At 42.1% G+C, this 15,943-nt stretch overlaps 2 protein-coding genes across 2 annotated transcripts; one reads left to right on the top strand and one right to left on the bottom strand.

Annotated features, from left to right (window-relative positions):
* Positions 1-4: 4 nt before the first annotated feature.
* On the bottom strand, positions 5-7,069 carry cryz (crystallin, zeta (quinone reductase)). The gene is made up of 8 exons (XM_075483717.1): positions 6,839-7,069; positions 5,131-5,283; positions 4,812-4,975; positions 1,820-1,871; positions 1,035-1,184; positions 851-952; positions 664-759; positions 5-444 (listed from the first exon to the last, which is right to left on the bottom strand). Exons 1-8 carry the CDS (start codon positions 6,944-6,946, stop codon positions 280-282), a joined length of 990 nt encoding a protein of 329 aa, XP_075339832.1. The 5' UTR covers positions 6,947-7,069; the 3' UTR covers positions 5-279.
* Positions 6,619-15,612, top strand: dars2 (aspartyl-tRNA synthetase 2, mitochondrial). The gene is made up of 17 exons (XM_075483716.1): positions 6,619-7,976; positions 8,150-8,249; positions 8,547-8,613; positions 8,808-8,909; positions 9,245-9,340; positions 9,455-9,578; positions 9,693-9,739; positions 9,943-10,049; positions 10,579-10,648; positions 11,163-11,342; positions 12,112-12,219; positions 12,418-12,480; positions 12,628-12,780; positions 12,877-13,095; positions 13,190-13,300; positions 13,402-13,477; positions 14,214-15,612. The coding sequence occupies exons 1-17, from the start codon at positions 7,814-7,816 to the stop codon at positions 14,402-14,404; spliced, it is 1,977 nt and encodes a 658-aa protein (XP_075339831.1). The 5' UTR covers positions 6,619-7,813; the 3' UTR covers positions 14,405-15,612.
* The last annotated feature ends 331 nt before the right edge of the window (positions 15,613-15,943 follow it).

Below are 15,943 nucleotides of genomic sequence, written 5' to 3' on the forward strand. Positions count from 1 at the left end.
TAAGTATTATTAAGTATTTTTTTATTATTCATTCTTTAAATCTTTATTCACAATTTACAGTTATATAAATGTTTTTTAAAAAAATTAAAAGTATGCATAGTACCAATCCTCTCAAGTGTGATTTGAAGCAGAAAAAACAAGTTCTCAAAGCAGATTGATAGCTGCTCTTTAACCCTTGCTCTGGATTATCAGACAGTGGGTCGCCAGCAGATAAGCATCAAAAAGACATGCATTTGGCATGAAGACGACATGGTGACTACTGTACTGTTGAACGCCATGTCATGACACATTTAGGATCATTTTCCCAGCAGCTCCGGGAGACTCGATGATATCATGGTGGGCCTGAGCAGCCTTGTCCAGTGTATACTGGGAACCGACGACTGGACGCAGCCAACCAGCTTCCATCCCTGCGTAAAGCAGCGCTGCACACTCCCTCTTCTCCTCCTGTATGAGGGGGGGGGGGGGGGGGGGAATTACTTTCAAATTAAATGGAACACGGTGTCAGGATTTATCTTTGCATGTTATTATGCGATAAAAGTAAGTGTAACTTTAGACAGAGTCGGGTGATATCAGCAGTGTTAACTGGTTGGTTACTTTCATTGGTTTTAACAGCATTCAGAAACAGTTTGTTATTCGTTATTGTATACTGTTATTGAAGTGTACCGGTGTAGCAAAGAAAAGGGCCACTCCCATGATGCAGCTCTCTTTGGCCATGGTGTCCCTGGGATTGATCTCTATAGGGCCTCTGGAGCCAACAACCTTCAGATTCAAGGAAAAGAAGATGTAAAAGAGATGAACGCTCTGAGCCTCAGTTTAGAGACAAGGAGCGCCAGACTGAAGTCCTACTGACCGCGACACGTCCTCCGATGGCCAGCATCTGGAGGTCTTTGCCGAGGTTGACATTGGACAGCATCTCCACTACCACATCTACACCTCGGCCCTCTATGGCCTCCTGGAGCACACAAAAACACATGTAAGGTCTACAGTTCGGACATTTCTTTTTCTCCTGGCCATCTTCTTGTGCGTGCGAGTACCATGATTTTGTCTGTGTACCCCTCCTCTCTGTGATTAAAGGCCAAGTGAGCTCCGTTGTTCAGAGCCAGCTTCACCCCCTCTGGTGTCCCTGCTGTCCCCAACACCCTGAGGCCCAGAGCGCGGGACAGCTGGCACGCTGCTACACCCACCTGTTGGTGGAAGAAAACAGTCCGTCTCTGTCGTGATACTGGGGTGGATAATGTTAGAACTAAATGACCCACCATCTAAACGGCACCATTTATTTTACTAACACACGGTATGCTTTTAACAGACAAAGTGAGATAGATTATTAATTAATAAAGAACTGTTAAACATCATCTGTGGTTGTTTTTCTGACTTACTTTGTCTGTTAGAAATTTGAGACTGAGCCAAAAAAATAATTATGATTCACAAGTGATTATTTGATTTATTTTGGACAACCTGGAAACTAGCAAAACTGGCTGGTGATTATGAAACAAGGCGAGCTAACAATGATCCTTATAATGAGTTCTGGCCTTGACAAATAAAGCGTTTTTTCCTTTTTTAACTTGCCACCTCATTTCTAAGCAGCAGTCTAAGCTGGTTTCCAGCACAGGCAACCTGTGCATTGATTTCAGTTTACAACATTTTGGGAAAATGTTTTTTGAATAACCGTTGATATAATGGCTTAATCAACGTTGTCAGCACTCCTGGCACTCCCGAATTAAATATAAGCATCGTCCTTCTCCCGGTAACAGGCTTAATGGTCCATCTGGTAAATATTGTTGTGTTTCATTGATGCAGAAAAGCTGAAAACTTGTCTCACCCCTCCGCTGGCACCATGGATGAGGACGGTCTCTCCAGCTTTGGCATGAGCCCTGCAGAACGCGACACAGAAGATTAAAATAAGAGTAAAAGAAAATAATAGGTGAATCACTTGCAATAAGTTTAAGAGCATGTCATGAGGGGCTTTGGTGTGTGGTTAATTTGTGCCGTCATTATTGTCTGCATAAAACCACAGTAAGATTCTAAGTTTTCTCCTTTCGTCGTCATTATGCTTCCTAAGAGGACCGACTTGATATCAGCGACTGTCCAAATGAACAGACCGGTGAACTCTTAAGTGACAATTACCATGAAATTGTTGGAAACGAGAAACGAGTTGTGCCAAATATGAGTGGGACTGAAAAGTGACAAGCTCGTGTTTAGTTTTTCCATCAAGAGTCAAGGGACAGATAAAGGTCAGAAATGGACAAACTGTTTCTTGTTTCTTGAAGTCCTCTCCGTGGGAAAAACAAAACAAAACAAAGAAAAACGTGACCCATACACAGCTTGGTTTTAAAAATTTTAAAGTATGATTATAAAGTATGATCCCTTCAAACCATTTATAGGAGAGAAAACACCATGTGGACAGATGTGGGTGGAGTCCATTAGCATATTCACAGATTCCCACTCACTGAATGCGGAGGATGTCGGAGAGTTATGCACCATACAGAACCAAGGCCATTAATGTTTTCCTTTTCATGCCAAGAACTAGCCTGGGAAATCCCATGCTGCTTTGCGCTCGATTTCATTCTCACTGCAAAGTCAGCCTGGAAACCACCGCCCTTATTTTTGCCAGAGTTTGGGAACCAATCACAGAACGGGGGGGGGGTGGCGCGCAGCAAGACGATGACGACGTATATGGCTACACCGAAGCTTGTAGAGTGTTAATCCAACATGACAGCGGACACAACGTTACCGTTCAATGCAGCCTTAGAAAGTGTTTCGGAGTAGATTCACCCTGGGGTCATTTGAACCGTGACATCCAGCCAAGTAGCCCACCCGAAGTTTTTCCGATCTTGGCTGAACATCAGCTGAGTTACTGAGTTATCCCGAATAGCTTTGTACAAGCGCTAACGGACCCTGGCAGTATCTCCAAAATTACCACACTAAAATCACATGTCATGACACCAAACTTCTACAGTAGTACAAATATGGTCTGTACTTACAAAAGGATGCATTTGGAAGTTTGATCATAGTCCAGGAGTTTATTATTATCATCAACACGAGCCTGATAGCTTCTCTGCAGCTAAAGCTGCGTCGACGTCACTTCAGAGAGCTGGGAGCTTCAAAGTAAGATGAGGGTTGATCTACTACTGTAGACAACAAAGCAAGGCTGCTCAATTTCTCCATTGATAAAATAAATTCACAACTCTACAACATAAAAATTCATGTAAAATATAGCATATAGGCCTACTTTGTTGTTAATTTAAGTAGCTTAGAGCGCAAGTTTACTTTTATTTTACTTTTTTTTCCTCTTCCTCGTCGAATTTCTGTCGTCATCTGGTATAAGTGATACAATTGGCTATTAATCGCGCGCAAAGCAGCATGGGAAGAACCTGACGTCATTTGATAGACATTCGTAGCGCCCAATAAACGGCTCCAGGCATTCGTAAACCACGCCTCAAATACGAGAAAATGCACACCTAGTTCCCAGACCACCATCTCATCGAGATTGTGGACGCGTCAGCCAGGCTAGCCAAGAACAAGAAAATTAAACAATTCCCGGGAAAGCAGATTAGTTATCAAGGGATCGTGAACTTCTGGAGCAGGACTATAAGAGCTGCTCTTTATTAAAAATGCAGATAATATTGTGAGTTCAGTTAGCAGCTGTTGTTTTTGTTTTTTTTCAAATTACAAAAGTATCATGGGTCCACAGGGCTTAACATGTGGATTATAGACATGTGCTCACATTTCACCAGTTCAAATGAAGTCTCCCTTTATTAAACTGGATGTCAGCAATGAAACTTATCTACAGCAGTGTGATACCAAAAGTTGAGATCAGAAGCAATGAGAACAGACTTCCAGGGATGAAGGAGACAGCTTGTATCCAGAAGTTCATTTTTGTTTGAAATGGAACCTGAATTTGTCTATGAGGAAATAGGAGGCGAGGATAATATAAATCTCTGGATCGCCTTCCTGTAAAATACTGCCCACCAGAGGGCGGTATTACCTCTTTTACTATGACGGCTTCCAAATATATTGTGTAGTTTATGTAGGGTGGCTATTGGTTTCTGCTTATTCGTTTTATTTGTGACATTTTCCCCTGTTTTTTTTTTGTCTTTGTGTTTTTCCGGGCCCTATCTGGAGCATCCTGCACCTTGAATTAATCCGAATAAAACTTAACAAAGATATCAGTTACTCAGGCAGTTCATGTGATCCGACTGACCGCTAGGATTTCTGCAGGGCTCACCAAATCAAAGCTAAGACTGTTCAAACACAATTGTTACAGTAATACATGAAAAATACCAAGTTCTAATGATACAAATATTTAAACAAGGATGTGTATAATCCGTTGTGTATCATCCAGAACGCTGCTGCTAGAGTTTTAACCCGGACTAAGAGATCTGAACACATCACACCAGTTTTAAAATCTTTACACTGGCTTCCAGTCAGTCACAGAATAGATTTTAAAAAGCCTGCTGATGGTTTACAAATCCCAGAACGGTTTAGGCCCAAAATATATCTGTGATATGTTCAGAGAATATAAACCTAGCAGAGCTCTTAGACCCAAGGACTCAGGTCAGCTGGTCCAGTCCAGAGTCCAGACTAAACATAAACGCTTCTTACACTCCCTGCTGCAATGCTTTTCTTTTATGTGAAGCATTTTGAATTGTTTTATACATGAAATATGCCATACAAATAAATTTGACTTTGACTTTATAAGCTGCAGCTAATGGATGATCGGGATAACCAGTGAAAAAAATGATTAATGAGAACAACAACGATTAAAAGAAATTCAATTCACTGCTACACAAGACTTTTTGCACTGATCTTACTTGTGCACCAGAGCTCTGTATGCAGTGAAGTACGGCACGCCTATGGCTGCTCCCTGTGCGAAGTCTAAAGCGTCAGGCAGCTTGTGGACACAGTCATCAGCCGCTACAGCGTATTCTGCATAGCCTCCAGATTCTGTGTTTGTGGTGAACACACGATCCCCTGCCTGGAAAACACACATATCTCACACACTGTATTAGGGATGGACTGAACAGTCTGCTGGAACTCGGTTAAACATAAAATCAGTTCATCTTGATGCAGATTTGAAGAATTTAATGGCAATGTGTTTACATGTGCATGCCGTCCTGCAAACACTCTGACCTTTACTGCAGTGACTCCCTCCCCAACAGTTTCCACCACTCCAGCTACATCAGTGCCCGGCGTGTAAGGGAGAGACGGCTTCCGGGCATAAGCTCCGGAGCGGATGTAGGTTTCCACAGGGTTCACTCCACAGGCACGGACACGGATCAACACCTGCATTGACAGAGAGTCACAAGACACAGATAACATGAATACATCTCAGACATACTCAATCTAAAAAAAATATAGGTTTTATGGGAGTATTAGAATAACTAGAGTATAAAAGACAAACTAAAGCACTGGGTTCTAAACAATATCTTTACCAGACTTGTGCATGTGTTTACATGTGGAGTGGGGATATTTTTGCTGGTTTGTGTATTTGAATTTGATATCCAAAGAAATGGCAAAGACACGCACTGGCTTTAGTTGCAATTCTGTGTTATTTATAGTATCATAACGTCAAATAAAAAAGATTTTTAAGATACCCAAAAGTCATTTGGAAATATCCAAATGAGAAATTTGCCTGTCATTTAGGTTCCAGGCATTATGAAGCTTTGTGAGCACTGCATGTTAGAAATAAGGGCCCATTCAGCTGGCATTGGATCAGCTTGCCAGTGACGTCAGACCTGTGTTTGTGCTGGGAGCTGCATCAGAAGGGACATACCTGTACATATTGGCATGAGCCCCAAAGCACGCACATTGATATTCACAATGAGACCCATTCCAGCCGCACTTATTTTCTGTCACCGAGGCAAATTATTTACTGTGACTGAACTTCCGGCACCTGTGACCTGTGACTAAAATAAATAAGGGACACCTCATTAGAAGGGCCGGCCGAAACCGATTGCCTTCACCCTTCCTGGCCTGGTGAATTTTTTAGCCCCTTTTTTTGTGAGTGAAACAATTTTTTAACTATTTGACTTGAACCTGAATTGAATTAGATGCATATTTTTTGAGTGACATGAACACATGGAAAACTAATTATTATCCAGCAATTAACTTTAATATAAAATAACAAAAGTATCTTTCTTAAAGGAGAAGTTAGTTTTTTTTTTAAACTTGGACCTGTGTCTTTATTTCACCAATACTTTAACACGAATGAATGAAAAAATGTTTTTCCCCCTGTTTGAGTAAAAGTACTATTGCACTGTTAGCTCATTGTTGCCGTGTTGTTGTTATTTTGTAGCAGAGTGGTGCAAAAAGTCTACATGTCTTCTGTTCATCATTAAGTGGTTTCAGAGTTACATGGTTCTGTAAAAGCATTCAGAAAACTTTTACTTGTAGTTGAGTAAGATTTGACCATGAGTATCAATACTTTGACTCAAGTATTGGAGTTGAGTACTTTGTCTCCCACTGCTTAAAGTAGTGTCGGCGTCTGCGTAACTGCCATGTATGCTGCTTTGTTGTCTTCCGCTATCTTCTCAGTAACTCCTCGACCAATGGGATGAGCGTATTCTCCTGTGTGAATATGCTGTCAGCTCATTGGTCACCGAGAAGGACAAGGCCTGGGAACAAGTTTCCCGTACATTTTCATATAAAACCCCCTCTTATTCATTTCCATTGGCATGATACTGACTATTTTTAGATTCTCACAGTAATACGGGACAAAGTGCGTCCCTTTTCAGCTCAATACGGGACAGGTGCTGTTGTTTCTAAATACGGGACGATTCCGTTTTTCAAGGGACGGTTGGCAACTCTACCTGTGACCTCCCTCAGCAACATGTCTCACCTGTCTGTGTCCGGGCTGAGGGACTGTCACCTCTGAGCACAGCTGGAGGACCGACGGAGCTCCAAACTCCCTCACCCTGATGGCTCTCATCAGCCTGCTGCCCGACATGTCTGCGCACTCTCACACTGATCAGAGGACGGGATAAAAGAGTAAAAACGAGCCCAAGCGCGGTTAGTTGCTGCTGAAATCCGTGGTCAGTCTCTTCTTCTCTTGAGGATTTTTTTTTTTTTTTTTTTGTTTTTAGGATTTTGGCGCATTAGTGCCCTCATCTGTACAGTTTTAAAAAGTGACGTTAAAAAAGCACTTCTTGATTAACCTTTCCCACCAGTTTTCTTAACTCAGCCTCTCTGAGCGTTTATCACATAAAAAAAACGCTGAGCAAAGCAGAGAACTTTCAATTTACTGGTAACTAATTTCTCCCCATATTGATTCAAATATATACTGTATATGTTTTGCAAATAAATGACTATCTTCAATCTGCATCATTAAAAGATAAAAGTATTCACGTATATGAAGTTGAATAGTGTCATTTAGGTGCTTTTGGAGGAAGGTGCGTGGACACGTTTTGGTCTGAAATCGATTGCGTCGCAGATTGAATACAGTACTGCAGTCTTGAACCATGACGTCACATCCGCTTAGGCAGCACGGACCCGCTCCAGGAAGGGCTCCACACTGAAGGAGATGCATAACAACCGCAGCGGCGCGTCCACGTGAGCAAGAAACCGTGAAAGCAGTCCGGACCGGCCGGAGAGAAGTGACCGCAGAACCGCGGGCCTCCTCCTGACGCTTTATAATGTTGTTGTTACACGCAGAGGCTTCGTTCAGCGGTGTTTCCCCGTGTGTGTGAGACAGCAGCCGATATAACTCTGGTTTAAAACAGCCAAGAAACACTTGAGGACACACCGTCATCCTGACAGCCTTCAATTGCATCGCTTCATCGTGCGGCTTTTACTTTTTTTGTTTTTTATATAAGAAATGGCATCGAGAGGCAGATTTTTGCTGCAGAGGCTCCTCGGTGGGCTCAGAGGTCGCTCTGTTTGGTACCAGAAGTCAGGTGAAGGACGCCGGCTGTGGAGAGCCCCACTGAGACACCTGAGCTGCTCAGACACAGTCTGCAAACCTGCCTCTGCCTCCACAGGTGCCGGTTTAACCATCATCTCAGTGTTTGACAGGTTCCAATCTATTTAGATCCAGTCTGTTATTAACAATCTGATTGCAGTGCCAGTAAGGTGAAGACCTTTCTGTTGAAGCTTTGGTTTAAGCATGTGGACTTGTAATGTGTAATCTGCGCCGCCTGTGTCATGTTACCAGGTCCCAGCAGTCTGTCCTTCAGGAGTCACACCTGTGGAGAGCTGAGGTCAGATCATCTGGGAGAAAAGGTCACTCTGTGTGGCTGGGTCCAGTACCTCAGGTATTATTCGGTATTATTATTGTCTATAAACTGAGATGGAACCTTAAAGCCGTAGCTATTGCTCGACCATCAAAGTCTCTAGGTTACATTATGGAAAACACAAACTATTTCAGACTGAACCGATGTGGTGGACCACTGAGTGTGTGATGGTCCAATAGACGAGTTCACTGTGTACACTGCATGCTCATAAACCTGTGAGGGAAGCAATGGAGAAGTTGAGCAGGGATCAAACTCTAGCAGAGATGGCAGTTTGATGATTTTCAATTAAATAAATGAGCTGTTTCTGCCTCCCAACAGACAAGACCTGTTTGTCATCCTGCGAGACTTCAGCGGCCTGACACAAGTTCTCATTCCCCAGGAAGAAGTAAGAAAGACAACAAACGCTACGCGCTAGTTGGAGTAATGAAGACGTGTGACTTAATATTAATAGAAAGCTAATGAGGTTAATAAGAAACAACTTTTTTTTTTAATACAGAGGTTGAATATACTGCTTGCAAAAAAACAGGAAAATAATGAAAATCAAATGACATTTTCGACCTATTATTCCTCTGTTTTCAGTCTAAAAGTAATCTGAAAGCAGTGCTGCGTGATCTCACGGTCGAGTCGGTCGTCAGGGTTACGGGAACAGTCACAAAACGACCAGCGGGGCAGGAGAATAAGGTACATGTGGGATTTAAAGTGGCGATGGCTGTGTGAGGCGGCCACTGTTATTCTCATGATGACATTTAGCACTGATGAAACGTACTGAATGATTCAGAAACATTTTACCTGTTTTTTTTTTGTTTTTGTTTTTTTTGTGGATTAAATGTTTTCTTTTTTTTTTTTTATCTCTGACACTGCAGACAATAATGAAACAGTTGTAGCCAAACTGTGAACCTAGTGGTTGGTTGATCAGAGAGATCCTCAAACTTTATATGGTCGCCACAGTAAAGCTTTGGCCGCAGTCATTTGTCATTAAAGCGCTCTGTCCTGTCATTCTTTCATGTTCAATACAGGGAATGCCGACAGGAGAAATCGAGGTCCTGGCTGAGAACGTGGAAGTTTTCAACGTGTGCCGGAAGCTGCCTTTTGAGATTAAAGAATTTGTCAAAGTAAACTACTCGAGTTACTCCCCCGTGCATTAATGAGCACACTTTATTGATTTTTTTTTTTAATGACGTGAGATTGATTCATTTGCTGATTGTGTCCTTTTGCCTGATTTACAGAAGTCCGAGTCTTTGCGAATGCAGTATCGCTACCTGGACCTGCGGTCATGGCAGATGCAGAAAAACCTTCGACTGAGATCTGAGCTGGTGATGAAAATGAGAGAATACCTCTGTAATGTGCACGGTATGGACTGTGAGGTTCATTGTTTTCTCTTTTTTTGTTCCAAACAATCAATGTTCATGTGATGCGCTCTAATTTTGTGTTTTGTTTTTTTTATATTTTCCCACTGGTTTGTAGGATTTGTGGATGTGGAAACACCTACTCTGTTCAAAAGAACACCAGGGGTAAGATGGTCCTCAGATCTTTCAATAAGAATATAGTGTAGCTCTCAGGCAGTCAAATAATTTCTTTAGAATTCAAATTGTTTAGATATGGTTTGATCATTTTGTCTTTTTGCAAAAACTAAGTGTCACTGTTGTAGACTAACTCACGATCATATCTGATATGTTAATGAGCGGCAGATGTTGCACACCTGTGTGTGTTTCAGGGGGCCAAAGAGTTTGTGGTTCCCTCCAGAGAGCCAGGCCTGTTTTACTCTCTGCCCCAGAGTCCACAGCAGTTCAAACAGCTCCTCATGGTGGCAGGTGTAGACAGGTAGGTGTGAGACATATGAGACATAGCCTGTTTGGCTTCAACTTTAGTACGTATTAATGTTTCACCTGCCGTTGGCAGCAGCTTTGAGGGAAAAAATATTTTAAAAAGTAATTTAGCAGAAGTTATAACCATCAGACGGATACAAACACTTCCTGAAATGAACAGGAACGTTGCTTTGTAATTGCTGGATTTGCAAATAGATAACTGTTTGATAACAAGTTCAACATATCAGCCTAACAGCAGAAGTACAGGGAGCTGAAAGTACGTTGCCAGTAAGAACAAACCAGAATCCTAACTAATTTTTGTATTAACAATAACTAAACTTGTTAATTTAATAGAATGTGATAGAGTAAAACATATGAAAGTTGAATTGGAATGTGTACAAATGTATAGTCTGAGTATTTGGTCCAGATTTTAGCATGCTTTACCCACGTCTTACATCTGTTGACACACTATGATATCAGGACTTCCAGCAAAAAAAAAAAAAAAAAAAGGCTGTTACAGCTTCTGTCTTTGTCTTGTGGGACAGGTACTTCCAGATGGCTCGGTGCTACAGAGATGAAGGCTCCAAACCAGACAGGCAGCCGGAGTTCACACAGGTGAGGGGGAGGAGGGAAGGGGGAAAGGCACAGGCCTCATCAAACAGGCTGTACACTTGCCATAAATGATTAAATATATGTTCTTTAACCCGAGTCCACATGACTTTCTTGTCACAATTTATTTCTCCTGGTTAAATGAATTCATGTTTTCACACGGGGAGTTCAGGAATCAGTAACTACTTGACCTTATGGGATTGTGTGTGTGTAAACTTTTAAAGTTCTCATCACTGAACTTAAACAGGCTCTGATCAGGAAGCTACTCCTATGAGCAGGTGATTGTTTTTTCTCCAGTATTAACCGACATCATTCATCACATCTCTGCGTTCATTAGGAGCTGCTGCTGCTCACGCTGCTGCACTGCACACAGTTCCTCTTTCTGTTGCTGCAGCTGCTGTTTTAGTTTGGACTTGTCCTACTTTTGGACCTGGTCTTTGATTTGGGCAGGACTTTGCCTAAAGGGCTTTGATGAGGGTGCTTTGCTAAACTGAACATGACCTCTCGCTGTCTCTCCCAGGTGGACATAGAGATGTCTTTTGTGGACCAGGCAGGTATCATGTCCCTGGTGGAGGGTTTGCTGCAGCACTCCTGGCCTGCAGAAAAAGGTCCCATTGACAGTCCTTTCCAGACTGTGACATATGAGGAAGCTATGAGGGACTACGGTGTGGACAAACCTGATACCAGATTCAGTATGAAGGTGGGGGCTTAAAGAAACTGATCTTTTTGTTTAAAAACGTAATAAACTGCTATTGAGTGACTGCTATTGCTGCTCTGATTGGTCAGCTCGACTAGCTGTCTAGTAGGGTGCTTTGGGACCAGGCACTTGTAGGGGCTTGCTGAGAGAAATAAGAATCTGGGCAGCTCCATGAAGGACTACCGTACCTTCAAGGTTTTTTTTCACTGTTTCACTGTGATGATGCACACGCTGCTGGTCCACCACTGTACACTAAGAGCTTATGAGGATGGAAGCAGGCAGCAGGAGCGAGTCTATGCTTGTTGATAAATGCATCCATATATCACTTTCTTCACAAAGCAAAAATGATGTATAGTGGTCTGGAACTTTAAAAAGACCCAGCAAAACTGAGTTGTATGTACCAAAATTATCTGCAGTGCGGACAAAAACTGTGGAAAAGTGCATCTGGTCTGAAAGCACCTAATGACAGAGTTATTTGAAAGGTTCCTGCTCTCTGAGGTAAACTTCCTGCAGTGGAATCATGTCTAGTGATTGGTGTGCATAGCCAGATCTGTCATCTGTTGCATTGTCTGCTTTAATTAATGCTCGTACTGAATATACGGTACTTCATGTCTTTCCAGACCTTAAAGAGTTTGAGCTGTGATCACCTGAACAAGCTCACTGTTAACGAGAGAAATGTTGCTGTTCAAGACCGAGAATGTTATCTTTTTCTCTGCACATCTGTCTGTTGTCTAGTTCACTGCCCGTTTTTCTTGTGTCTCTATATTTGCAGCTTATAGACCTCGGTGAAATTTTCTCATCCACACCAATTCAATTCCTCAGGTCAGCTCTCAGCCAATCAGAAGGCTCTGTTCAGGCCATCTGCGTCCCAAGTGGAGCAGTAAGAACAAAACCATTTCCTCTAGCTGAAAATGCTGTAGACGTGCATGAAGTTCACGGTCTGATACAATAAACAGACACTAAAAGTGACAGTAGCTAACGGAAACTGGGTTTATTTAATTGCTATTATCTGTATTTTTCCATTTCTTTTGCTTTTGTCTATCTTAACTGATGTTCTTTGTCCCACATTTGATAACAGAAGCTGTTTACTGGTAAAGATCTGGAACAACTGAAACAAGCAGTCCAGACTCAGTTTGGACAGGTAGGCTTCTTCTTCACTCTCCCTTTTCAATGTAAGGCTTTATCAGCACTTTGTGGATCAGGTTTAAATCAGATTCACAACCAAAAACTCTCTGATGCATCCTAAACTGATATAGAGGATTTTTCCCTTTTTGTCTTCCATGTAAAGGAGCTGAGCCCGGTGCTGGTCAGAGAAGACGGGACGATAAAGTCTCCCCTGAAGAAGCTGCTGTCTGTCTCTGTCACCGATGACCTGCTGAAGAGGACCGAAGCCAAACCAGGAGACCTGCTGCTGATAGCAGCCGGCTCCCTGCACTCTGTGGTAAGACACTGAGATCAGAACACAGTGATGATGGGGAAGATGGCGCTAAGTTTATTATATTTCAATGTCTTGTTTGTCCCTCTGCTCTGCTCTCAGCGCCCATTGCTGGGTAATCTTCGCCTGCAGTGCGCACAGCTCCTGGAGTCTCGTGGCGTTTTAATCCGCGACCCTTCGGCCTTCCACTTCCTGTGGGTTGTAGACTTCCCTCTTTTCTTGCCTAAAGAAGACAAGCCAGAGGAGCTGGAGTCAGCTCATCACCCATTTACTGCCCCACTGCCGGAGGACACGCCGTTACTCTTCACAGAGCCACACAAGGTGCTCATGTTGCATCTCTCTATATCTAGGTTTCAGAAATTTAGGATAATGTGAGCTGCATAAAGTCTCATATTGCAGTACCTGTGTTTTACAGGTGCGCGGGCAGCACTATGACCTAGTGCTGAACGGCTGTGAGATCGGAGGAGGCTCCATCCGCATCCACAAGGCTTCAGAGCAGCTTTACGTCTTGAAGAATATCCTCGGGGTGGGTGATGATACAGAGTTTGGCCTCTGTATAGTATTCACAGCTATTAAAGAGTGTAAATGATATTAGGGGCTGAATATTTTCCCATATTGTTGCTGCAGGAGGATCCCAGTCTTCTCTCCCACCTGTTGGAGGCTCTGGATTCAGGAGCACCGCCTCATGGAGGCATTGCTCTCGGTAAGGTTAAATCTCCTCTTGACTGCAGTATGCTTACATTATTACTGAGGTAGTTTAGCATTAAAAAGAATTAATAATTAAGATCATTACTAAAGCGACACTATGTCGAACATGGAGAAGTAGAGATTTGTGACTTTTCAAAGACATTTTCTGACATTTATAAATCTTTGATATCTTTTCTTGAATGGCAAAAACATATTCAAAAGGTTAGAGGTGATGTGATAACACTGCATGGTCAAACTGTACGACTGCACTCCACTCAAATCTGTCTTAGATGCTGGGTTATGAGGAAAACTGTGGTGTGTGATCAGACAAAAAACAACTTGCAAGATTAATGAGCCGTTACTGTTTTATTTAGGAGTAGGCAAAACACAGTGTAAGGACACGGAGTTGGTTACAACAGGAAGGTACATCATTTACATTTATTCATTTAAGAGACGCTTCTCTCCAAAGCCACTTAAAAGTGACTCATCATGTTCAGATGAGTACATCACAGATCACCCAACTGGGGGACAACAGCTCTATCCGCCTGAGCCACTGCTCCTCCCAATAATTGCCTAATGAGTTTGTATCCTATGAAATTACAGTCAATAACCAATTAGAGTTTACAACCTTTGTGGTTTGCTGTGGCAAAGAAGCCGATGGTGATCAGGTTCCGAATTGAACTAATCTCACCTCAAAAGTTTGGGAGCAGAGACGGTCACTTTATCAAGTTGTCTTGTTGCCCTTTCTCCAGGTTTGGATCGGCTGGTCTCCATTATGGTCGGAGCTCCCAGCATCCGTGATGTAATAGCTTTCCCCAAGTCATTCCGTGGTAATGACCTCATGAGCCGCGCGCCCGACTCAATATCTGAGGAGGAGCTGAAGTCATACCATATTTCTGTCAAATGGCCAACAGAGCAAGGAGGAAAAGGAGGGGAGAAGTGAGAGGATTAAAAAAACCTTTTGACAAAAGAGGAGGGGGAGATGTTTCTCCAGTTCTCTCTTAAATCCTGACAACAGACAAGAGAGTGACGGATGAGGCCTCAGAGACGTGTGGACAGTCAACAGGCGGCGTGAGAAAGACTGAAGAGTGCAGGATCCCTGCCAGCAGGAGGAGGACAGATTGTAAGGAGGAGGTGATGTCGTGGCCTCATCTCAGTACTTACAGTTAAAGATAAAAGAGGAAAAGCAAACATGATGGAAATCTGAAACACTGACTGGTTCAACAAAGAGGAAAACTTGATGCTAACTCTTTGGTAATCAACACTCTTGTGGTGAGACTGATTTGTAAATCCTCACTTCATGTTTTATAAAATAAAGTTTACTTGGAAAAACATTTTAGGCACTTAAATCTCTCCGGACTCTATAGAGTTGCTTATATCATGTTGGTTTGTGTCACATGTTTGTTTGACCCGAACAAGAAGGGAGCTGTTGAGTGAAGCTGCTATTATTTTGGAAATGCAAACTTAAGTTTAAGCACAATGAGAACTTTACTATTCTGTTTGTCCGTGGGGTTTAATAACATTGTTTCTGATTAAAAGCATATGTATTCATATACCTGCAGAGGGGTTACATGCAGATAGAGAATAGTAACCAAATAAACCATGAAATGTAGTGACTTAGCAGACTGTTGGTTCATTAGAAGACAAAGAACTAGCTACACTGTTGAAACATTCAGCTAGTCCCTGTTCTGGTACGTTTCCTCTCTGTTTTTCTTTCCTGTGTTTTTCCCACATAGGTCACTTTGTTCAGCTTTTCATTGGAGCAGATAAACTATCACTATTTCCTTAGTGAGACAACAGCAACATCTTTGCTGACATAAGAAAGTAATAATTCTTTGTCACTTTTCAAGCAAAACTGACAAAAAAAAACTTTTATCCATCCTGTAGATGCTCGTCTTCATTTCATCGAGCTGTCAAAGAAATATCTTTGGTTTTCTATCATGTAAAGTGAGTCAAACCATCACCGTTACTTTGGACTGGGAAAGCTGTCCACCGTTTTCAGTGTTCTCTGAACATTTTATGCTCGTGTAGTAGAAGATCCCTGAAGGAAAACATTTTAACTCAAAGTATGGTGGGTCTTAATTGCTGCTACTGTTGCTGAAGGGAAAGCCCAAATGCTGTGAATGAAAATGAAATAATAACAATAAATGAGTGTTAAGAGGTCACAATGAGGATTAGAAAGTCATTATGAAATAACAATGACACATGCGGTTAAAATGTTTAGTTTTTGAGGAATAAAAAAGACAAACAGATTAAGTAAATCACTGGAATATGCTAAATAACGACCATATGGTCTTACAGTGGTCTAGACACACTTCAAAAGGTAAATCAGGTATTTATTTGTTAATAAAAAAGTACAGATGTGTATTAAAAAAAATTTAAAAGGTCTGGAGATACTGACGTTTGACATTGACATTCTGAAATAGGTCATTATCAAAACTAGAAGGGCACTTTGAAAGCTCAGTCCTCTGCCAATGCCTTA

The sequence above is a fragment of the Odontesthes bonariensis genome, chromosome 14, assembly GCF_027942865.1.
Source record: "Odontesthes bonariensis isolate fOdoBon6 chromosome 14, fOdoBon6.hap1, whole genome shotgun sequence".
NCBI lineage: Eukaryota > Metazoa > Chordata > Actinopteri > Atheriniformes > Atherinopsidae > Odontesthes > Odontesthes bonariensis.